We start from the raw sequence: 24,844 nt of genomic DNA, 5'->3' as shown, positions 1-24,844 counted from the left end.
TTCCCAATCAGTGAGTTATTTGAAAGAGAAATTGATAGAATTATGGGGAAAGGGGGCTATGGGAGGTCAAGAGGATATAGCGATTTAGCCATAGACAAGTTCAATCTGGTTCTGTGATAAAGGTTCTTCCACGAGCAGTCTAGCAAGTCAACTCAAAGATACGTACAAGTCATGCAAAGTGGAAGAGCAAGAGCATAGTTACAGAGTAGGGCGTTGCAGTTGGTACATAGCATGGACAGCATGAGAGCATTGTTGTGGGGCTCATTCACGAGCCTGATGGCTGCGGGGAAGGTACTGGCTCTGAGCCTGTCGATGTGTGATTTCGCACTCTTGTACATTCTCCCCAACGGGAGGGAGGGAGGGAGAAGGGTTCGATGGGCCCTTCGGCAGGTTGGCTTCCTTTCCTCAGCAACTGGCGGTCTAGATGGGGTTGAGGCAGGAGAGAGAGACTAGTGCAGTGTCACCATCTTCTGCTGCTCCTTCCGATTCTGGACAAGGTAACTCCCGTCCACAGTGTGATGCACGCATCAGCAGTAGTGAGTGTCTGGAATACATTGTTGGGGTGGTAGGACAGTGCAAGACCGGCTGAGTTCCTCCAGCATTTCTGTGTGTTTTAACACCTGTAGATGTTGTCAAGGGACTTGGCGATCTTCCTAAGCCTTTGAGGTATTTGTTGTGTTTTCTTGTCCAGCTGGTCAATTTGGTTGGTACAGATGAGGTGATTGGATATGTTTATTCCCAAGAGCTTGAAGCTAGCTATCTTCACTTAGCGCCATGGGATGGACAAGGGTGTGGGCTCCTCTCCCACTCCCAGTCTCTGACTGATGGAGCATGCTCTTATTCCTTGTGCTCTAGGCAGCACGATCAGCTCCACGCTGTTGCCACGCCAGCGACCAGGGTTCGAATCCGGCGCTGCCTGCAAGGAGCTTGTACGTTCTCCCCGTGTCTGCGTGGGTTTCCTTCCACCTTTCAAAAATGGGACCGGGAGTTGTAGGTCAATTAAGCGGCACAGGCTCGTGGGCCAAAAGCGGCACAGGCTCGTGGCCATTGATGATGTGTAGGTGGGAGCTCATCTTTCCATTTTAACAGAATTGCTCTTCTTGCTATTAGAAAATGCAAGAACCTATCCTTGATTAGAAGATAAAATAATATTTATGACTTTACAAAAACCAAATAGTGCAATGACCGAACATGGATCTAAATGAAATTTTTTTTAAATTCTGCAAATCCTGTGCAAACAGCAGCTGTACTTATCAGAAATATAGAATCAAACATGCATTAGATATAAATAAAGGAAAAAATTTGCAGCAAGGCAGGACTCTCAGGAGATTACACTGTGCTTTACAAACAAGGAATGAATTAATGAACCCTTACTATTGTTTTAAAATCAAAATATCCTCTGAAGTGGCCCAGGAGCCACCGGCCTGTTCCCAGCTAGGCCGACCCAATGACGATCAATGACAGCTGTGCTGGCATTAACCAAACTTCGAAGATCTTATAAATAACTGAGTGCTGCAAAAGCCACTTTCAGGTGCTTGAATGCAGATAATGCGCCGGCTGACGTGGCAGGGGTAGTGCGGCTGAGATGTTTAGGTGGCCGCAGAGAAGATGCCTTTCTGTCACCTGAACATGCCGGCTGAAGGAGAGCCGCGTCCGAGCGAACGTCGGCTCCTATGGACTGTGGCCGTAGTCCCACTGCTGCAATGGGGGATTCTCCAAGCCGGAGAATATACCTACAGGAGGAGGGTTAGGTAAGTGCTCCTCCTGGCCGGGATCTCCACTTTCCAGTGGCCACCCGACAGCCGCATTGGTGTAAAATAGGCAGCTTTACAGTCGGGTATTGTGTCCACCTGAAAGTGGCAAAGTTTCGCTCAGCAAGATACACTGAATCATATACAGTAGAAGTCTAGAAATCTGGGCCACCCGAGAATCCAGACTTTTCGAAAACTCTCTCTTTTAAAATTATTTTTATTGAGTTTTATCAGAAAAACAAACGAAAAAGCAGTAAATCAATTGCAATGAAACCTTTGCAGATTTATGACTAATAACCTATGGTTCAGTAGCAATATGACATGGTTCTAAATCCAATAAATGGTAATAATTACAATATTATGAAATACTTAAGGAAAAAAAAGAAAAGAAAAAAATTCAAACCCACAGCAAACAAGGTTAAAATTCATATTATATGTAGCGTTAAATCCGAACAAGCGGACTCAGGGAATCCAATCAAACCCGCTCAGTGGCATTCATCACTTCACCAAATTAGTCAATTGATGGAAGTGAGCTAGAAATGGGTCCCAAGTCTTATCGAAAGAAATCTTGATTTTTGTGACATTATGCCTCATTTTCTCCAGATTTAAAAAAGGACATAATATCTACTCACCATTGATGATGTGTAGGTGGGAGCTCATCTTTCCATTTTAACAAAATTGCTCTTCTTGCTATTAGAAAATGCTAGAACCTGTTCTTGATTAGAAGATAAAATAATATTTATGACTTTACAAAAACCAAATAGTGCAATGACCGGACATGGATCTAAAGCAGTGGTTCTCAATCTTTTTCTTTCCACTCACATCCCACTTGAAGTAATCCCGATGCCATCGATGCTCAGTGATTGGTAAGGGGTTGCTTAAGGTGGTACGTGAGTGGAAAGAGAAGGCTGAGAATCACTGCTGCAGACCCAATTGTTACTGGAATATTTTGCTTGAGAAAAATTATCATTGGCCCATTTCCTTTGGAGTTCTGAAACCATGCACATAATGAGTCAATGAGGTACAATTAAAACAGAGGTTTTCATACCTTTTCTTTCACCCACATACCACTTTAAGCAATCCCTTACTAATCACAGAGCACTGATGGCATAGGGAATATTTCAAGTGATATATGTGTGGAAAGAAATAGGTTGAGAACCACTGATTTAAAGTATCCTAAATAGGGTTGAAAAAGTTCTAAAAATGTTAGTCAAATATTTTTCCAAATTAGGGCAAGTCCAAAACAAAGAGGCATCAAATATTTTACATTGGTCACAATGTGAACTAATATCAGAATAAATTTGAGCAAGTTTGATTTTGGAGAAATGTACATGATGAATCGATGCCCATGTCTTCATAAGGCCGAATTACTACTACTGAAGGGTGCAGCGGAACTTTATTCAAAATCGTGAATGAACAATTTAAATACTTAGGCATTATTATAACTAAGAATTTTTTAAAATCTTTTTAACGAAAGTGGTGCTTTTAGTCAAGCAAACCAAATCAATTCTTGCAGGATGGTCTCTACTCTCATTGACTATGATTGGTCGTATTTTTCTTTGGCTTGGCTTCGAGGACGAAGATTTATGGAGGGGGTAAATGTCCACGTCGGCTGCAGGCTCGTTTGTGGCTGACAAGTCCGATGCGGGACAGACAGACACGGTTGCAGCGGTTGCAGGGGAAAATTGGTTGGTTGGGGTTGGGTGTTGGGTTTTTCCTCCTTTGTCTTTTGTCAGTGAGGTGGGCTCTGCGGTCTTCTTCAAAGGAGGTTGCTGCCCGCCGAACTGTGAGGCGCCAAGATGCACGGTTTGAGGCGATATCAGCCCACTGGCGGTGGTCAATGTGGCAGGCACCAAGAGATTTCTTTAGGCAGTCCTTGTACCTCTTCTTTGGTGCACCTCTGTCACGGTGGCCAGTGGAGAGCTTGCCATATAACACGGTCTTGGGAAGGCGATGGTCCTCCATTCTGGAGACGTGACCCACCCAGCGCAGCTGGATCTTCAGCAGCGTGGACTCGATGCTGTTGGCCTGTGCCATCTCGAATACTTCGATGTTAGGGATGAAGGCGCTCCAATGAATGTTGAGGATGGAGCGGAGACAACGCTGGTGGAAGCGTTCTAGGAGCCGTAGGTGATACCGGTAGAGGACCCATGATTCGGAGCCGAACAGGAGTGTGGGTATGACAACGGCTCTGTATACGCTTATCTTTGTGAGGTTTTTCAGTTGGTTGTTTTTCCAGACTCTTTCGTGTAGTCTTCCAAAGGCGCTATTTGCCTTGGCGAGTCTGTTGTCTATCTCGTTGTCGATCCTTGCATCTGATGAAAAGGTGCAGCTGAGATAGGTAAACTGGTTGACCGTTTTGAGTTTTGTGTGCCTGATGGAGATGTGGGGGGGCTGGTAGTCAAGGTGGGGAGCTGGCTGATGGAGGACCTCCGTTTTCTTCAGGCTGACTTCCAGGCCAAACATTTTGGCAGTTTCCGCAAAACCGGACGTCAAGCGCTGAAGAGCTGGCTCTGAATGGGCAACTAAAGCGGCATCATCTGCAAAGAGTAGTTCACCAAAGTTTTTATACCTCTTTCAATCACTGCCGATATTTAATCCTGTCCTTTTTTGACAATTTCAAATCAATTATTATGTCATATATATATATATATATATATATATATATATAGCAAAATAAGAAACCTAGATTGAATAGCCCTACCTAATTTCCATTTTTACTACTGGGCAATAAACATAAAAAATGTTACTTTTGTTACATTGTGAAAAGTCAGATGAATATCCTCATTGTATTGAGATGGAGTTGAAGTCCCTCAGTATTACCTCTACAGTGGTATTCGGGTCATCTTTCCCTATCTCTATTCAAAAATTGACAAAGAACTTTATAATGATATATAGATTGAAGATCTGGAATCAATTCTGAAATTTTTTTGGACTTACAGTATTTATAGTCGTATAATATTATCTTCAGCTATTTTAGATGCCAGCTTTCAAAAAGTTTTTTTTTAGGTATTAATAGTTTTAAAGATCTTACTTTTTGAAAACTCAAACTTTTTAAATTCAGTGGGCTGTGTGTGCACACCACAGATGCATAGTGGCAACAAGCAAAAAAAACTAATGTCTACCTTTTTGTCAAGTGTTGGTTTTATCTTTCTTTAAAAGTGGTCATTTTGATAAATGAAGCATGCCGTATTTACTATTGAATGAGCGATTCATTAAAAATTATTCAAATGAGGCATATGAAATTATAGACAGAGTTAATATAGATGGGCTTTTTTCCACTGAGGGTAGGTGAGATACAAACCAGAGGGTGAAAGGGGAAAAGTTTAGGAGGAACATGAGGGGGAACTTTTTCTCGCAGAGAGTGGTGGGGAGTGTGAACAAGCTGCCAGCTGAATCGGTGAATGCGGGCTCATTTTTAACATTTAAGAGGAATTTGGACAGGAGGGGTTTGGAGGTATATGGAATGGGTGCAGGTTAGTGGAACTAGGCAGAAAATGGTTCGGCACAGGCAAGAAGGGTCAAAGGTTTTTGAGCTGCAATGTTCTGTAGTTCTACATATACTATTGGAGTTGTTTTATTTTACAAAGTACCTGTTTGGCCGCAGAGGTTAAAAAAAAAATTCAGGCAAAATTTACCTGTTCATCTCTTCTTTATTCCTCTTCAAATTTGAATTTTAAAAGTACTGCCTGAAAATCCGGATCGACCCAATAATGCCCTAGCAGTCTGGACTGGAAATTAGGTCGGGGGTGGGGGTGTGAATGATGCTGGAAAGTGTGTGTGTGGGATTGGGGTGGGGGGGGTGGGTGGAGGATTTTGATCATTGCCTCAGCTCCTTGTCCAGCTAGAGACAGACTGTGGCTGCAGGACTTACTTTGAGAATATTTCTAACAATGCTTTCTGTTGTTACAGTTTTCCCTGGCCCTGAAATCCAAGTGCCAACCAGCATTGAGGGGATCCCAGTGAACATCACTTGCAGTGTCTTCAATGTATCAGGCGCATTTCAACTCCGCCTGAAGGCGGGAAGAGATCTGTTAGAGAATGCATCAGGCGTTTCTGAGCTCACCATCTACCACACTGTGTATCCACTAGCAAAGCTGAATGGAGAGGAGTACACCTGCGAAGCTGAGCTAAAGTTACAACTTCACTCCGAATCCATCAATAAAGAACAGTCTGCCACTCTCAACGTCCAATGTAAGTCACATCATTTTGGTATGTTACGAGCCCAAAGGACCCCAAAATCCAACAGCAATAGATATTCATCATGACAAATGGTTACTGAAACAAAAGTTGCTTTTAATTATCTTTAAACCTGAGAACAGAATCAAACTTTAACTTATCACTATTAATTTAACTAACCTAACTTAACCCCCTTCCAATTTTAAGCGGACGTGTGTGTAATGTGTGTGTAAATTTAAGAAAAGTTCTTTGGTTTACAGTTCAATCTCACTTCTCATTCTTCCAAGTTCATTGGTTGCAGGCAATTCTTAAACTGTGCACAGAATTTAACATGTATAAAGTTCACCAGGCTCTGGTGCTCGAAAGGTAAATGGTTCCGCTCAGGAAGGTTTTTGTAGGTTTGCAGAGAGAGGTACCACCATTAGTCACCTCAATGTCTTGCTGATGAAACTTGCCCCATCAGGGTTCTCCAGATAATAACCTATTTCTTTCAGGCTATCACAGAGTTCCTTATTCCAAGAGAAACATCAGACAGATAGCACTTCCAGCCATCTGCCACTCTGGAGCTTGTGTTTCAGTTCCAACAAGCTTCTCCTGGCTTGTTACAGCTTTCTGTGTCACACACAGTTCAAGACTCCCTTCTGTTTCTCTCTCTCTCTCTCTCTCTCTCTCTCTCTCTCTCTCTCAGACTTCAACTGCCAGGCAGTATGTCCTTCTCTCTCTCTCACTTGCAAAACCCCTGACCTTCTCCAGCAAACAATAGGAGTTGGTCTTTTGGTCAATCTGTTGTTTTAGGTAAACAATAACCTCTCGATGACCTTTCTGTGAAGAGAAATTAGGAGACGGCCTGTCTCTTGCTGTGGCTTTAAAGACCATAGTCCATTCATTCACTTCAATTAACAGCCACTTGTGAAATCTCCATAGCATTTTCCATTACAGAAGTCACTGAATATGAATTCTTCAGTATTTCAAATAAGATCTGTTTTAAAGTGTGTGTACTCCTCTAATTTTACCAATTTATCTCCCAAAAACATTCTCAAGTATTCCATCATAGTTGCTAAAGCCAGAACCTTTATCCCAGGGTGACAGTAGCCAATACCAGAGGATATCTGGTTACGGTGAGGGGAGGAAAGTTTAGGGGAGACACTAGGGGTGTTTTACACAGAGAGGAGGGTGCCTGGAATGTATTACTAGGGGATGGTGGTGGTGGCTAGAACAATAGAGGCATTTAAAAGCCTCTTAGACAGGTGCATGAATGCAAGAAAAATAAGAGGGTTATGGGCATGAGATAGTGAAGGTTTTGATTGTTGTGTAGGTTTATACAGGTTGGCACAACATATTGGGCTGAAGGGCATGCACTTTAATGTTCTACGTTTAAATGGAGAACAGTGCAATGAAGTGTACGAATAAAAGCGTCATCCATTTTGTAAAGGGGCAATGAGTTCAGAAGTCAGAGGTGCAGAGGTACTTGGGGGTCAAGTTCAAATTTATTGTCCTCCGATTGCATGAGCTCCAGTCCTGGGTACAAAACATGTAGACACACAACCAGACATAACTTAACACATCTACAGGCAAATAATATATATGCAGGGCAAGTATTTTATCAATAAAATTAAATAATGTTTTGTACAAATGAGCATCTCGGATGGTCACTGTGAGCAGTCCCTTTGGTCATTCAGTGTTCTCACTGCCCGTGAGAAGAAGCTGTTCCTCAGCCTGGTGGCGCTGGCTCTGATACTCTAAGACTTATGTAGGTCTTTGTGCAAGACTCCCTAAAGGTCGGTGGTAAGGAAGGCAAATGGCATTCAGTTTGAGAGGGTTAGAATATGAAAGCAGGGATGTGATGTTGAGGCTTTACAAAGCATTGGTCAGACCACAGTTGGAATAGTGTGAGCAGTTTTGGGCTCCATATCTAAGGAAGGATGTGTGGGTCTTGGAGGTTTACAAGGATGATCCCCAGAGTGAAAGGATTTTCATATGAGGAGCGTTTGATGGCTCTGGGATTGTACTCTCTAGAATGAGGGGGGGATCTCATTGAAAACTATTGAACGCTGAAAGGCCTGAATAGAGTAGATGTGGAGAGGATGTTTCCTGGGGTAGGGGAGTCTGAGACCAGAGGGCACAGCCTCAGAATACAGAAATATCCCTTTAGAACATAGATAAGAAGGAATGTCTTTAGCCAGAGGGCGGTGAATCGATGGAATTTGTTGCCGCAGACGACTGTGGAGGCCAAGTCATTGGGGATATTTAAGGTGAAGGTAGATAGGTTCTTGATCAATGGTTACAGGGTGAAGGCAGGAGAATGGGGTTGAAAAGGTCAGTAAATCAGCCATGATGGGGCAGACTTAATGGCCAAATGTTCTAATTCTACTCCCATGACTCATGGTCAAAAGTAGCCATTATCCACCTTTTATTTGGGCCCCCTTTTCACATGAAGCAGTCAAGTTCTGGCTTCTGTACTTAAAAAAAAAAAGAAATATTTGTTACGTGAGGTGAAAAGAAAACAAAGCTTTTACTTAAATGTCCTGTGGCACCCCCCACAGGGGTGCTATAGAACCCCCCTCCCCAAGCATTGAGAATGAAACACAGAAGTCTGCAGGCGCTGTAATTGCAGTTAAAACACAAAAAAGCTGGAGGAACTCGGCTGTTCTCACAGAGTCCATGGGATGTAAAGAAGTAGGATTGACATTTTTGGCCTGAGCCCTTCTTCAAGAAATGAGAGGCCTGAAATGTCAATAATATACTACAAGACCAGCTGAATTCCACCAGAATCTCTGTGTTTTGACCCCTCGCAGATCCAAAGGCCAGCGAGGTCCTTATTTCAAATGGAGACAATGGACGACCACTTCCGCTCCTTAACAAACTCCCAAAACTATAGCAGTGTTTAATTGGCTCATTTGTCACCAAGTAATGGAGAGGTGTCTAGCGATTGTACGTTGGTGCTCAGTTGTACTACTCCACAGACTCTACACCCTCAAGGTCCCTATCCTGGGCGGGGATACAGTTTGAATGCAAAACAGATGAATGGTGGGCGAGACAGCTTTTTTATTTTACCCAGAGGGTGGGAACCTCTGCATCGCACCACTTCAACACTGTATTTCGGAGCGGCACGGTCAGCGCAACGCCTTCACCACATCAGCGATCGGGACCGGGAACGCGTTGCCAGGAGAGCAAGGGCTGGCGGTGGAACCAGCCATGATAGCAACGTATGAGTGACATTTATACACTCACATAAATACGGAAGAGGCAGGTAGGTGGAATGACCGTATATTCGCGTGCAAAGGTCGATACCATGTAAAGGTTGACCCCCTATTTTTGGCTCTGACTGCCTGACAACTCGAGCTCCTGACGCCTCGACTGCAGACTCTCACCTAGGCCCCGGCTGCCAGCCCGTCTGAGCTCTCACCACCCCAGCCACGGACTCTCGCCTAGGCCCTGGCTGCCAGCCCGTCCGAACTCCTGATGCCCCAAACACAGACTTAACCACTCAGTCCCACCCACCTGGCCATCCAAGCTCCCGGCCCCTCAAACGACACAAGTACTTACTGCAATGAAAAGTAGTATGTGTGTAATAGTGGACCCCCTAAATTTTACCCTAAACGTTGGTCCACAAAATTTGACTATTACATGTGTATATACGGGTTGGATTGGCATTGGGGATGTCAAAAGGGCCTATTTCCATGATGTACTTTTCTACATTAAAACTAGCTGAAAATTAATTTGTAGGAGGTATTAACGGGTTTCATGTCTTTGGAGATAACATGAGAAAGTGTAAGGAGAATTGGAATGCCCAAGAATCACCTTCATAGATACAACAATCACATCCCAGAAACATTCCAACAGAAAAAGAGACCAATCAGTCTGCTGTTTGCAAAGCAACCTTTCCAGTATCATCCTCCTGCTTTTTCCCTGTGACCCTGAAAATTCTTTCCATCAAGAGCCCATTTCTGCCTGATAAACTCTGTCCATCTCAACCTTCGATTCTCTTTCTCTCTAAGGGTTGCTAGCCAATACTAATGGTGCTTCTTTCTTTGCTCCATGGCAGACAGATGTTAAGTATTCCATGTATATTAATTTTTTTCTATTCTGTGACAATAAAAGGAACCTTGAATCTTGATATGCAAAGGCTTAATGAGTGTAAGCATCTAGCAAATGGTGGAAAAAATGTAAAATCGCTAATTTCTCTTGGAAAAATTTTTAAAAATTAAATTTCTTAAATTTAGCACGGTTACAAACCACTTCGGCCCACAGGTCAGTGCCGCCCAATTACTCCCGATTGATCTGCAACCCCTGGTGCATTTTTAAAGGAAACCGGAGCGCCCCCCCCCCCCCCACCCCCGGGGGAAACCCATGCAGACATGGGGAGAGAGTACAAACTCCTTGCAGACAGTACGGGATTCGAACCCCGGTCCCGATCGCTGAGGTGGTGAAGGCATTGCGCTGACCGTGCCGCTCCGAAATACAGTGTTGAAGTGGTGCGATGCAGAGGTTCCTGGGCATTCTGGTGCTTGGTCTGAATCAGGGGTGCAGTGCTGCTGGAGCCCACCGGACCACCTCTCCGGCACTTCAGGGGGGCAGATCCAGCACCATTTTTGGTGAGCTCTGGCACTTAAAAAATTAGCACTGCCACCCCTGCCCCTCAGTTTGAATGCTGGTACAGGAGGAATAAGGAAGTGAATTGACAGAATGTTCTTGTTTATTGTGAAATTTAATGCAGAGGTAGGGAAGGGCTGCTTCAGTTGTGTAGGAACCTTCTGTGTCTGGAATACTCCGTACAGCACTGTTCCCCTTATTTAGGGAGGGAAGCAAATTGGAAAGTTTGTTGGACTCGTTCCTGAAATGTGTGACCAGTGATGTGAAGAAAGGTCAGACAGGGCGAGCACAGTTCACATAGCAGTTAGTGCAACATCATTACGGGGTCAGCAACCCCGGTTCGAATCTGGCAACATCTGTAAGGCGCTTGTACGTTCTCCAAGGGTCTGCGTGGGTTCTCTCCTGGGTGCTCCGCGTTCCTCCCACCGTCCAAAACGTTGTCGGTTAATTTGAGTGTCAATGGCTGGAATTGGCTTCCAACATTGGAAATAAAATTTTTAAATGATCTGCTATTGAGAAGAGCAAAAAAAGAAGCCTGCCAAGATCTTGAGAGGTCTTGGCAGGATGTTTCTAGTGAGAAGCTCGAACGAGATGTCATTATTTAATAATAGGTGATTGTCTCATTAAGATAGTGAGGAGAAGAAATATTCTATTAGCAAAGACGCCCCAGTGGCCAACCATTTCAATTCTTCACACCAACATGTCTCTCCATGGCCTCAAGCCCTGCCAAACCGATGCTACCAAGAAATTGGAGGAACAACACCTTGTATTCCATCTGGGCACTCTAACCAGACAGGATCAACCTCAAATTTCCATTCAACCCCTCTCCTGGGTCTTTCTTTTTCCCTATCTCTCTGTCTCCCTCCCTCCAGCTCCCCACCCCTTCTCCCTCCTATCACTCACCTTATCATTTCTCAGCTGTTTTTTTTCCCCTCTTCTACCATCCCACCCAGATCCACCACGGACCATCTGTTTGCCTGTACCCCTCGCCGTGCCCCTTCCTCCTTTCCCCCCCTCCCCCTGCCACCTTTTTGATCTTATATCTGACGAAGGGCCCAAGCCCGAAACGTTGGTTACCCATTAGTTCCTACGGATGCTGCTGAGTTTCTTCAGCACGTTTGGTGTATTGGTTGAAGAGAAATTTAAAGCTCCTAAATTTCAGCGTTCTTTTTTTAAATTTTCAATTGTAATTAAATTCACAGATTCTCCAGATGAGGTGCAGATCTCTCAAGAACAGGAGTGGATTGAAGGGAAATCACAGACGTTAACCTGTCATGGAAAAGGGAACCCAGATCCCCAAGTGCTCTGGAGAAGAGATGGAGAGATAATTAGCAGCATCGAGACATTTCACATCCCCTTTGTCCAACTGGAAAATGGTGGTCACTACATGTGTACTCTCTATAATGAGTTTGGCTCCATCAACTCCTCTTTTCGTGCAGAGATTTTGTGTAAGTATAGGAGGTGTCCTTGTGTAATAAGTTCCTTTATTTTCTGTCTGCAAACTGTCAGGTCCTCTGGTTTCCCCCACCCTTCAAAACGTACAGGATGTAGGTTAATTGGGGTTTAGGCAGCATGGCCTCGTGGGATCGGAAGAGCCTGTTACCGTGCTGCATTTCTAACAATAACAAAGTTAAAAATTGTTGGCCAGGTTGCCTGGAAGAACTCCATAACATCTCAACATAGTGTTACGGAGTCCAGAGGACCCCAAAACCAGCAGCAATAGATATGCACCTCAACACAGGGTTACTTAAACAAAAGTAGTTTTTAATTATATTTGAACAAGAAAACAGAATTAAACTTTAACTTATTACTTAACCTACTTAATCCCCCTTCTAATACTAAGCGCAGGTGTGTGTAATGTGTATTTAAGATTAGAAAAGTTCTTTGGATCATTGTCCAATCTTACTGGTTGCAGGCAATTCTTGTAACTGTGCTCAGAAGTTAGCATTAACGAACTTCACCAGTCTTTGGTGCTTAACAGGCAAATGGTTACTACTCAGGAGGGATTTTGTTGGTCTTCAGAGATCCTTTTGTTCCAGGACATCCGCACCTGATTCCTGTTTAATTAGTCTTGCTAACGAAACGTGCCCTCTTGAGGGTTCTCCAGATGATCCTCCTTCTTTCAGGTCACCTTTCAGACAGCCAGTCTTCTCCTTTGACCAGGCAGTCTTCCAAAAGCTTGCCAGCTTTGTCCTTCTGGAACTAATTTCTGTCTCCTTTCTGTTTCACACCCTCCCTTTCTGAGAGCAAAACTGTTCTCTCTGCTTGCAAAAATCACATGCTCTCCCAGGCCAGCTGTACGCTGCAACTTTGTTGCTCTTTTTGCAAAAAGCACTTTGCAAAAGTCGTGCAAATATTCTGTTTTAAAATGTTTGTGTGCAACCTGCTGTAATCTTCCCAAAACACCTCTAAATACTCTGTCACAATAGCATAATTCACAAAATGGACCCTCAATGTAATGCCTCAACCGAAGGACAGCTCCACACCAGTGCAGCACTCCCTCAATACTGCGTTCGATATTTATTTATTTTTTTAAATCACTTAGCGATACAGCATGGTAACAGATCCTTCTGGCCCACGAGCACAAGCAACCCAAATACACCCTGTGACCAATTAAGCTACAAACCTCTCTGTATGTCTTTGGAATGTGCGAGGTCATGGGGAGAGCGTTAAGAACTCCTTACAGTCAACGCTGGATTTGAACCCAGGTCACTGGCGCTGTAATAGCATAGCGCTAGAGAGCCGCTACGCTGACCACAGTCAGCCTGGAGTTTGTGCTCAGCTCTCTGGACTGCAACTTGAATCCGGAATGGTTTGATCCAAGGTTAATGGTCTCTCCTTGACCACAGAAGATGCAGTAACTTAGAAGTCACTGATGGCTGAAGAGTTTGCCCTCGCTGCACATATGACACTGGGGTCTCCTAGAGAGAGGATCATCTGATCGGGCACTCCAGTTTCAAAACTCACTCATGTGGATCGGCCACCTCCTGTCTATATTATGACGGGGTGACGCAGTTAGCTTGGTGGTTAGCGTCATCCATTTTGTAAAGGGTCAATGAGTTACAGCATTCCAGGGTGTCTGTAAGGAGTTTGTACATTCTCCCTGTGTCTGTGTGGGTTTTCTCCCAGCAGTCAAAAACATACTGGGGTTTGTTGGTCAGTTGGGTGTAAATAGGCTCATGGGCTGAAAGGGCCTGTGTGTCTGAATTCCCACTTTGAAGAGACAGGCAGCAGGATTTTAAAGTATTGCTGGTAGAAAAGAGTTCATCTGGCTCCAAAAAGCTGTTCAAGCTAAGATCCACCAGTGTTCTGAAACCTTGAGGATATATTTAAACTGAGACCCCCAGCTGGTTTACTGATTGTGAACTCAGGGCACGAGGCTCCCTGGACTTTGGAGCAGAGTTGCTCTGAACAGCTGGATACCTGGTCAGGTTTTGGCTTCCATCCATTTGGAGACTCGATCTGGTTGAAGTGACGTTGCAGCAGGAGCTGCTTAATATTGCTGTTAATTTCATTCTTTTTCAGATAAACCACAAAACACAGGCATCACAGTTAATAACAGGACTGTGGACGGGGGCTCAGTATTCATCAAGAATGGTGATGAAGTTACAATGACCTGTCACTCCAGCGGAAACCCCCAGGCCACATTGGAATGGATCGTTCCCAGCCAGGGCAAAAAGGTGGAGACTAACCACAGTGGAGTTCTCCACATTTCCCACACAACATCAGAACACAAAGGTGTCTATAGGTGCAGAGCCAGTAATGAGCTTGGAACTGATGAGAAGGTGGTGGAACTCATGATGGAAGGTTCGTGTGTTATCTTGCTCGTAAAATATAGATGAGAATAAATAAATGAACTTTTCAGGGCCTGAAATATCCTTGTAAATGCGGACGTAAAACACAGGATTCTGTTGACACCGGTGGTTAAGTCAAAAAACAAACAATTGCTAGAGAAACTCAGCAGGTCAAACAGTGCCTTTATGTAGCAAAGGTGAAGATACATCACTGACATTTCAGACGAGCCCTTGATGAGGATTCTGTGCGTTGTTTTTTAAGTGTAAATGCTGAGGATAGCGATGGCCAGGACAGAGGATGGCGATGGCCAGGACAGAGGATGGCGATGGCCAGGACAGAGGATGGCGAAGGCCAGGACAGAGGATGGCGAAGGCCAGGACAGAGGATGGCGAAGGCCAGGACAGAGGATGGCGAAGGCCAGGACTGAGGATGGCGAAGGCCAGGACTGAGGATAGCGAAGGCCAGGACTGAGGATAGCGAAGGCCAGGACTGAGGATAGCGAAGGCCAGGACTGAGGATAGCGAAGGCCAGGACTGAGGATAGCGAAGGCCAGGACTGAGGATAGCGAAGGCCAGGACTGAGGATAGCGAAGGCCAGGACTGAGGATAGCGAAGGCCAGGACTGAGGATAGCGAAGGCCAGGACTGAGGATAGCGAAGGCCAGGACTGAGGATAGCGAAGGCCAGGACTGAGGATAGCGAAGGCCAGGACTGAGGATAGCGAAGGCCAGGACTGAGGATAGCGAAGGCCAGGACTGAGGATAGCGAAGGCCAGGACTGAGGATAGCGAAGGCCAGGACTGAGGATAGCGAAGGCCAGGACTGAGGATAGCGAAGGCCAGGACTGAGGATAGCGAAGGCCAGGACTGAGGATAGCGAAGGCCAGGACTGCTGAAACGGAGATATTGCTAGACAACCACTCTTACTTCTGTCAGACCGTGTGCAGCTCATCAGCTGCTGCTCTTGCCATGAGTCGTGAGATTGGTGATTCAAGTTAGCACGGCCAGCAGCCCCGGTTCAAATCCTTCACTATCTATGAGGAGTTTGTACATTCTCCCCATGTCCATGTAGGTTTCTTCTGGGTGACCACCGCCCCGGTTTCCTCCCACCCTCCAAAAAAGCACGTATAGGGTTGGGAGGTTCATTGGGGTATTTGGGTGGAACGAGCTCGTGGGCCCGAAGGACCTATTACCGTGCTGCAAGTCTAAATTTAATTATTATTTTTTAGTCTTGCTCTAGAAACGTGAGCACCAAAATCTAGGCTAGTGTTCCCTGTTGTACTGGGGAAGCTGATACTACCTTACAGGTAGTATCTTCTGTGACTTCCTAGATTGACATAGAAGACACCTCACGTTGGTTCAAAAAAGGGATGTATAATTTACCCCAACAAAGGGCTCAGGCCCCAAACATTGATTACCTTTTATTTCTTGTGGATGCTCCGTGACCTGCTGAGTTTCTCCAGCATGTTTGTGTATCGTGAATAATTTCCTCATTTGTGTTTTTTCCTTATTCAACTCCACAAAGCGAACAAATTGACATACGAACATAAGAAATAGAAGCAATTCCGGCCTGTCGAGTCTCCTCCACCATTCATTGTGATCTTGGCTTATCTCCACCTGCCTGCCTTTTTCCCCCATAATCCCATAATTCCCTTACTATGCAGAAATCTACCCAATATTTACTGGTTTCACCTCCACTACTTCAGGGGGCAGCGAATTCCATAGATTCACCACCCTCTGGGAAAAGCAGTTCCTCCTCATCTCCATCCTAAATCTACTGCTCTGAATCTTGACGCCATGTCCCCTAGTTCTGGTCTCCCCCACCAATAGAAACAACTTATCAACCTCTATCTTATCTAGCCTTTCATAATTTTATATGTTTCTATAAGATCCTTAAACTGCTGTTTAGGGTAATGAAAGCAGAAAATGTTGTGAATACTCTGCATCTGTGAAGAGAGAAACAGAGTTAATGTTTCAGGTCACATCTGATGTAAGGTCATTTACGGAGGATTAACTGTCTTATGCTGAGTTCCCATCATTTTCTGTTTTCATCTCAGATTTTCAGCATCTGCAGCATTCTGGTTTCTGGTCACTGCCCTTTGTAACCAGCCTCTGGACTCTCAGTCCTCCCTTCACCCTTTTCTCATCTGGAGGTGAAGTTTCTCACTACTGCTAGGTGTTCTTCCAGACTGTTCTGTCAGTGAGGGGAGCTGAGGAAATGAATCTACACTTTGCCAGCCTGTAGTGCAGGCTGTGGGGTTACCATTGGCCTGTATCATTCAAATGGACTCCAGAAGGATTTGGACTGCTTGGAAAGGTGGACTGAAAGATGGCAGATGGAGGTTAATGTAGATAAGTGTGAGGTGTTTCATTTTGGGAAGAATAACCAAAATAGGACATATGCAGTGAAGGGGAGGGCATTGAGGAATGCCGAGGAACAGAGGGATCTTGGAATAACAGTTCAGCATTCCTTGAAGGTGGATTCCCATGTAGATAGGGTGGTGAAGAAGTCTTTTGGTATGCTGGCCTTTATAAATCATAGAATAGAATATAGAAGCTGGGAGGTGATGTTGAGACTGTTTAAGGCATTGGTGAGGCCAAGTTTGGAGTATTATTTGGAGTTCTGGTCTCCAAATTATAGGAACGATATCAATAAGGTAGAGAGGGTGCAAAGAAGGTTTACAAAAATGTTGCCTGGATTGCAATAACTTGAATACAGAGTAAGATTGAGTAGACTGGGACTTTATTCATTGGAGCGTAGAAGGTTGAGAGGGGATTTGATAGAGGATTTTAAAATTATGAAGGGAATAGATGGAGTAGATGTGAATAGGCTGTTTCCTCTGAGGGTAGGGGAGATTGGAACAAGGGATCGTAAGTTAAGGGTTAGGGGGCAAAACTTTAGAAGTAATATAAGAGGATGCTTCTTCACTCAGAGTGTGGTGACTGAGTGGAATGACCTTCGGAAGAGGTAGTTGCAGCAGGGTCAATTCTGTCATTTAAGAAGAGGTTGGATGTGAGGGGGTTGGAGGGTTACGGGCAGGGAGTAGGTAGGTAGAACTAATTGGAGTTTCATGTAAATCGGTGCGGACTAGAACCCCCGATATGGCATGTTTCCGTACTGTAATTGTTATATGGTTATAAATTCCAGGCCATTGGCAGTCCAAAACAAAACGCAGGCCTGCTGCAAACACAGTGGATCAGCCCTGTACATATTCAGAGAATGGAGGGGATATGCTGTGGAAGGCAATGTAAGAGACAAACAGGAGGTCTCTCAGATTGAGCAAAGCTGAGTACAAACCAACAAAGGGAAAGTTGGCGTCCTGCGTAGTGTAAGGTAAAACATCATGAGATGGGAATGTGTAGGGAGTTACCCTGTACAGGGCAGTAACAAGAAGGGGAGGTGTCCTTGTACTCCTGTTAGGTAAAACATCATGAGATGGGAATGTACAGGGCTGTAACAAGATGTAAATGCATCCTTGTACTTACAAGATAAGAGAGACATTGATGGATTGAGAGGCAGGAAGCTAGCAGGGAAAGGATAGCAACAGTTTTAGTCATTGGACAAGTAATGATATGATGATGTTCTAAGCATGTATCCAAGGGTATAAAAAAATCACCATTTTGCTGATAACGGCAGAATGCATTCTCCGACTAACATGTTTAGTCGCAAGTGTTACAATCCGGTAATAAAGAACAAAGAACCCTGATTTCGACTCAGCCTGGTGTTTGTCTCACTCATTCATGAACAAAGCAGACCTAACAGTAGATAAACACCAGGTTGGATGAGCTGTGCTCGAATGTTGAGCACACACCCAGTGCTGAGGGCACACACTCACAGGGCCACCTAGTAAATGTGGAATTGGACTTGTATAAAGAAAACATGGACACTTCTACAAAGAAGAGCAGAAGATTTCTCCACGGAGGCCAATCAATTATTTATCCCTCAATCAGTATCACTACAAGGATTATGTCGTGATTACTTGGGCCTTGCTGGTTTTCTCACAGACAAAATACTTCACCACCAGATGAGAAATGGTAGAAGGGAGGACTGTGATGTAGTTTAGAGTCCGGAGGCTGGTTACAAAGGGCAGTGACTGGAAAGCAGAATGCTGCAGAAGCTGAAACTCTGAAATGAAAACAGAAAATGGTGGGAACTCTTAGCATAAAACAGTTAATGCTCCAAGTAAATGACCTTACCTCAGATGTGACCAGGCCAAATTCTTAGTATGCAGAATGTGTTCATAAATATCATGAGATTAATACTGTATATATTCATGTAATAGTCGAGTTTTTTGGACCAACTTTTCAGGTCAAATTTGGGAGGGACAATTTTTACATGAGTCATACCCTTGACCGCAGTAAAAGTTCAAGGCATCGGGTGGTAAGTCTGCGTTCGGGGCATCGGGAGCTCGGATGGCCGGGATCAGGTGATGAGTCTGCATTCGGGGTGTCGGGACCTCAGATGGTCGAACTCCACATTCGGGACATCGGGAGCTTGGGTGGGCAGGTGGCCAAGGCGACGATACCTGGTCAGGGGCATTGGGAGCTCGGATGGCCAAGAATAGAGGGGCTGACTTCTACACAGGCCATAGGGAAAACATGATTTTGGGGCCAAAAGAGGGGGTCGACTATTACACGAATATATACAATAATAAGTTTTACCTACATATGAAATCTCAGGTTAATAAAATGAGGGTGGCAAAAGTCATAAATTTTTCAAAGAATCAGTGGTTTATTAGATATATTTGCCTTCCACTTTTGATGATTCTTGTAATCACTTTTGTGAATGTTCCACAGGTGAAACGTGGTGGATGGTCATTTTATTCATCTTAGCAGCGACCGCAGGAATATTGGCAGTCATCTGGTACCTAGTAAACAGAGCTCGTAAAACTGGAGAATATAAAGTACTAAATGCAACGCCCAACAAGAATCAAGAAATCCCTCAAGGGAATGAAAATAAAGAAATGTTCCCTTTAAAGAAAGTGAATTCAAACCATTTTGTAATCCAAAACCACTCACAAACAGATTCAAAAATACAAGTGGTGTAAAACTCATTGGTTCAATTGAGTTAACACAGTAATTTTACAGAGGGAGGTTTGATGATTGCATTGCTATGGTTTACTGACAGTACTTACAGCACTAAACGTAAAGACAGATCTTTCTGGAGAACATTCTGAATTTTGGGATGTTTTTGAATTAGTGTCAAAAGGTTTATTGTGATTTCCACATGCACTGAATTCCGTCATCAATTTCAACACTGAGAACATCAGAGTTCTTCGACTTTCCTTCCTGCTAATGGAAATGAATATTGTTCATTGTGTGCAATAATCTGTTTCTGTGGTAACTATTTGCTTATATGCTTGAATATGTTAAAAATGGATAAAATATGAGGCAGGCAATATTCTTATCCACTTGGGTAATTATTTTTACATCTTCTTGGAAAGTATTCCGCCTGGACGTCAGTGACTGGTGGAGTTCCACAGGGATCTGTTTTGGTACCCCTGCTCAACGATTTTTTTTAAAGTAACTGACCTAGATAAAGATGGGTCAATAAATTTGATACGAAGGTTGGAGAAGTTGTAGATGGAGCCGAAGGTCGTTGTAGGTTACAAAAGGATATCAACAGGATTCAGAGTAGGGCAGAAAAGTGGCAGATGGATTTCAATCCAGATAAGTGTGAAGAGATGCATTTTGGAAGGTCAAACCAGAAGGCTGAGTACAGGGTTAATGGTTGGATACTTAACTGTGTGGAGGAACAAGGTGGCCATGCAGGTTGATAGAATAGTTAAGAAGGCCTGTGGGATGCTGGGCTTCATTAATAGGGGGACTGTGTTCAAGCGTCAAGAGGTTATGTTGCAACTCTACAAATCTCTGGTGAGACCACAGTTCCGTTCTGGTCACCTCATTGCAGGAAGGATGTGGAAGCTATGGAGAGGGTGCAGAGGAGATTTACCAGGATGTTGCCTGAATTAGAAAATAAGTCTTATGATGCAAGGTTAGCAGAGCTGGGACTTTTCTCTTTGGAGTGAAGAAGGATGAGAGGAGACTTAATAGAGATCTACAAGATTATGAGAGGCATAGATAAGGTGGACGGCCAGCGCCTTTCCCCCAGGGTGGGAATAGCAAACACCAGGGGACATCTGTTCAAAGTGAAGGGAGGGAAGTTTAGGAAGAACATTGAGGTAAGTTGTGGGTGCCTCAAATGCCTTATGAGGGATGGTGGTGGAGGCTGAAACATTAGGGGCATTTAAAAGACAGGCATGTCGATGATAGAAAAATAGAGGGTCATGAGGTAGAAAGGGTTTTAGTTTTTTTTTTGGAATGATTTGGCACAACATAGAGGGCCGAAGGGCCTGTATTGTGCTGTACTGTTTCAACGTTCATCCATTTCTATCCCTGTAATCTCCAGCGGCACAAACCTCCCAAAACTCACTGCTGCCCATTTCCCCTCTCTTCTTCACGTGATCCCCTGTAGGGGAGCTGGGCCTCATCTTCCTCAGTGTTAAGCTCTGCAGTTCCTTTTCTCAAGAACATGGTATTTCTCTCCTGCTTTTAAGATGCTCCATAAAATCCATCTCCTAGTCCATGTCCTAATCACCAGAAGTAACATCTCCCTGCACGGAAAACAGAGGCAGGTGCATTCTGATGAAATGGGCTGATTCTGCCTCATCCCAATTACTTCCCACCACCCCCCCCCCCCCCCCCCATTTCCACTGAATAGGAAACCACTTGTGGATGTCCTACAATTCACAATTTCAGGGTGAAGAAATTCCTCCTCGATGTAAATGCTCAATCACGCAACCTCGAACTTTGCCTCCAGTTGCAGGTTTCCACTGAGGAAGTATCTAACCACAGAAATGGATATCTATCTACAGAAATATTTTACAGCATGGTAACAGGCCCTTTTGTCCAATGAGGCCGTGCCACCCAATTACACCCCATTGGGTGTTTTAAACATTAGGTTTCCTCTCACCTGTTTAAAATGTACGCAGACACGAAGAGAATGTACAAGTCCATGGTACTGAAACAGCATTGCACTAACTGTAATGCCCTTTATGATAACTGTTCCACCCTTTTATCCAAATCATTCAGAAAAACCTGGTAAAACTAACGTTTTTTTTTCAAAATAGTCTAGCTGTACGCAATTTTGAGAGCTAATAATTTTACCTTCGCTAAGTAAGCAAGCAGAGACATTTCTTTTCTGCCCATGCTAAGTAAACACTGCACTTAATTTCATTTGCACTGGCCTCCTTAACATGGAGAATCCCAGGGAGAGAGAGAGAGAGTAATTCAAATAATCTGGCGTGTCTCCATCAGTACTGTACACCAGTGTTAGACTGTGACAGATCTGCCCCGACCAGTACTCTGCGTCAATGTGGTACAGTAATGGACCTGCCTCCACTAGTTTTGTAACCCAGTGTTTCACAGTTACAGATCTGTTCCCACCAATTCTGTTATCTTCCTACCAACACCAGTACAGGTATACAATCCTTTATCCGGAACCCTTGGTGGATAGTGTGTTCCGAATTTTATATTCTTCCAGATTTCAGAACAAAAGCCAGCTGCCCCAGATTTAAGCCCACCCGAATTGTGCTGCCGTATCCACCCCCTTCCAGTCGTGCTGGCATCTTTCTCCTCTCCCGCCCACCTGAGTTGCGCTGCCGTCTCTCCTCCCACTCACCCACCCGAATCACGCTGCCGTCTCGCCCGCCCGAGTCACGCTGCCGTCTCTCTTCCCCCCCCTCACCCTCCCGAGTCGCACTGCCATCTCTCCTCTCCCCCCGCCCACCTGAGTCACGCTTCTCTCTCTCTCTTTCTCTCTCTCTCTCTCTCTCTCTCTCTCTCTCTCTCTCTCTCTCTCTCACCACCCCCGCCCCCACCCCTCTGCTGTACCAGCACCAGGAAACAAAAAAATGCTGGTTTTTGGAGCTTTCCAGATTTTAGATGTCCGGATAAAGGATGTGCACCTGTATTGTGTCCCAGTGTTACAGTAATAGTTTCAAGCCCACCAGTGCAGTGCCCCAGTTTAAACCAGTGACCATCTTGTGTCTATTTGTATAGTTGTAGCTTTTGGCGTTTTTACTTGCATTTTATGTTAATTTAATTCTAATTTTCCATCAATGCAAGAAAAAGCAAAAGAAATCAGGAGGGAAAAAAGAAGACATGAGGTTGCTTTGGCAGAGAAGGAGATGATAATTCTATTAAGAGCAAAAGGAAAGAAAGATTCAAGTCTGGTCCTCTTGAAGATCAGAGTGGCCAGTTATGTACGGAGCCACAAGAGATGGGGGAGATCTTGAATGCTTTTTGTTTCTGCATCTGTATTTCATCAGGAAACAGGTACAGAGTCCGGGAAAGTAAGGCAAACAAACAGCGAGGTTAAAGAGAAGGAGGTTAGGACTTTATTCCTTAGAGCATAGAAGAGTGAGGGGAGATTTGATAGAGGAAGACAGAATTATGAGGGGGATAGAGAACAAGTAGGTGAGATAAAAGCAACAGAACAAGAGTAAAAGTATAAAGGGAACATTTGGGGGAAATGCCATGTGGAAAGTGGTGGGAGTGTGGAACAAGCTGCCAGCTGAATTGGTAAATTTGGACAGGTACATGGATGGAAGGGGTATGGAGGGATATGGTATGGGTGCAGGTCACTGGGACTAGGCAGAAAATAATTTGGCACAGACGAGAAGGGCCTGTTGCTGGGCTGTAATGTTCTATCAGTTGTTGGCTCACCCAATCCTGCTTCCTGAATCCCAATTTTCTAGTTTACCAATTAATCTGATTGCAAGTTGTTTATAGTGTATTATAATTTGTTTCTTTTATAACATTAATATAATTACAATAGTATATGTTTCTCCATCATATTCTTAATCTTGTGTTTTCACTGGTTCCTGAATATATTTGTGTTTTATTGCATATGTAAACTTGAGCCAATTCTTTGTCAGCTTTCACTGATTCAGATTGGAGGTGATAAAATAACAAGGGCTGTTTCGACTGAAATGTCAGGGACATCTGGACAAGTAACCGGAATATATTTTTGAAGAAAATGTACTTTTGTTATTGGTGTAACAATAAACACAGATGTTGGAAAGAAGAACTTTGTTTTCAGACCATCGTTGGCTTGTGACCGCTTTCTCACTTCAAGGCTCCTGATCACACAACGCACTGGACACAATTTCCCAACGCACACTGCTAAAAGTCTCCCCGACATCTCAGGATAGTAAATTGTCACGGAAAACAGGCAGTCAGCATCTGGCCTTGAGCCCTTCATCAGGTATGTCGAGGTTGAGCAGAACGGGGGGAGGGGAAGGGGCGGAAGAGGCGCAAGTTAGGTAACTCGTCACTTCATTGTTCAATCAACCCAACCGTATTTGTTCATTATTGAGCCAAGTTCAAGTTTGCTTTCATCTGACTGCACCACAGGCTTATCAAAAATCAAGATACATCTTAGTAAAATTTTTCAGATAATGACAACCAGCGCATGGGTGGCATCATGAAGAGAGCCTCTGCTTCCTCAGGAGTTTGCGGAGGAGCTAGTGGAGTTGTTCAAGTGAACCGGTACGGACTTGAAGGGCCGACATGGCCTGTTTCTGTGTTGTAAACTGTTATATGGTTATATACAACCAGATGAAACGCTGTTTCACCCAACCTAGGAGCACACATATACACACTTCCTTCAATAAAACCAATCAGAATCTTGTCATGAACATGGCACAACATTTGTAATAGTGCAAATACTGCTATAAATTACCCGTCAAGAAATACAGGTATCTCCCCATCCCCCGCTTTCCAAAAGTTCATTTTACGCCACTTCACTTTTATGAAAGACCTACACCAGTACCTGTTTCCGCAAGCCAAAAGAAATCTGAAGAGGATTTTCGCTTTTACGGAAGAAGGTGAAAAGCAAGAATAGCGTTTGTTTTGCGGTGAGCCGTTATAGAGGCAGTGTGCACCCCAAGCAGCGAGAATGTCCTTCCCTGGGAACTATACTCAGCATCAAGCCGCCTTAGGTTTCAAATGTGTGAGTCTCTGCTTTCTCTCAATTGATTTTGTGCATCCATTAGATGAATCCGGAATGATTTGATGAGTTATTTTTTGGCTCGAAAAATGTAGGCAAAAAGCAAGAATAGCGTTTGTTTTGCGGTGAGCCGTTATAGAGGCAGTGTGCACCCCAAGCAGCGAGAGTGTCCTTCCCTGGGAACTACACTCAGCATCAAGCCGCCTTAGGTTTCAAATGTGTGAGTCTCTGCTTTCTCTCAATTGATTTTGTGCATCCATTAGATGAATCCGGAATGATTTGATGAGTTATTTTTTGGCTCGAAAAATGTTCCCACAGAAATTAACGGTAATTACCTCTTCACTTTACACCATGTCAGCTTATGAAAGGTTTCAAAGGAACGCTTCTACTTTCATCTCAAATCCTTTCATTAACATGAATGGATTTCATTAACTTCCTCTGCTTTCTTCAGGAGTTGGCGCAGGTTTGGTATGACATCGGAAACCTCGGCGAATTTCTGCAGACGTGTGGTGGAAAGC

General features: G+C 44.2%; 1 protein-coding gene across 3 annotated transcripts in view; it reads left to right on the top strand.

The window, feature by feature from the left end:
- The window catches only part of LOC138758496 (intercellular adhesion molecule 1-like), a 59,457-nt gene extending 36,052 nt beyond the window's left edge, over positions 1-23,405 (top strand). For all 3 annotated transcript variants that reach the window (XM_069927471.1, XM_069927469.1, XM_069927470.1), the window contains 4 exons: positions 5,664-5,945; positions 11,726-11,971; positions 14,049-14,330; positions 19,112-23,405. In XM_069927471.1, coding sequence (XP_069783572.1) covers positions 5,664-5,945; positions 11,726-11,971; positions 14,049-14,330; positions 19,112-19,362 — 1,061 coding nt within the window. In that variant the 3' untranslated portion in view covers positions 19,363-23,405. The remainder of the gene's footprint in view (positions 1-5,663; positions 5,946-11,725; positions 11,972-14,048; positions 14,331-19,111) is intronic.
- The last annotated feature ends 1,439 nt before the right edge of the window (positions 23,406-24,844 follow it).

This window comes from Narcine bancroftii, chromosome 3 (genome assembly GCF_036971445.1).
Source record: "Narcine bancroftii isolate sNarBan1 chromosome 3, sNarBan1.hap1, whole genome shotgun sequence".
Classification (NCBI taxonomy): Eukaryota; Metazoa; Chordata; class Chondrichthyes; order Torpediniformes; family Narcinidae; genus Narcine; species Narcine bancroftii.
The sequence above is the reverse complement of the archived record's forward strand: the minus strand, read 5'-3'. Positions and strand labels throughout refer to the sequence as shown.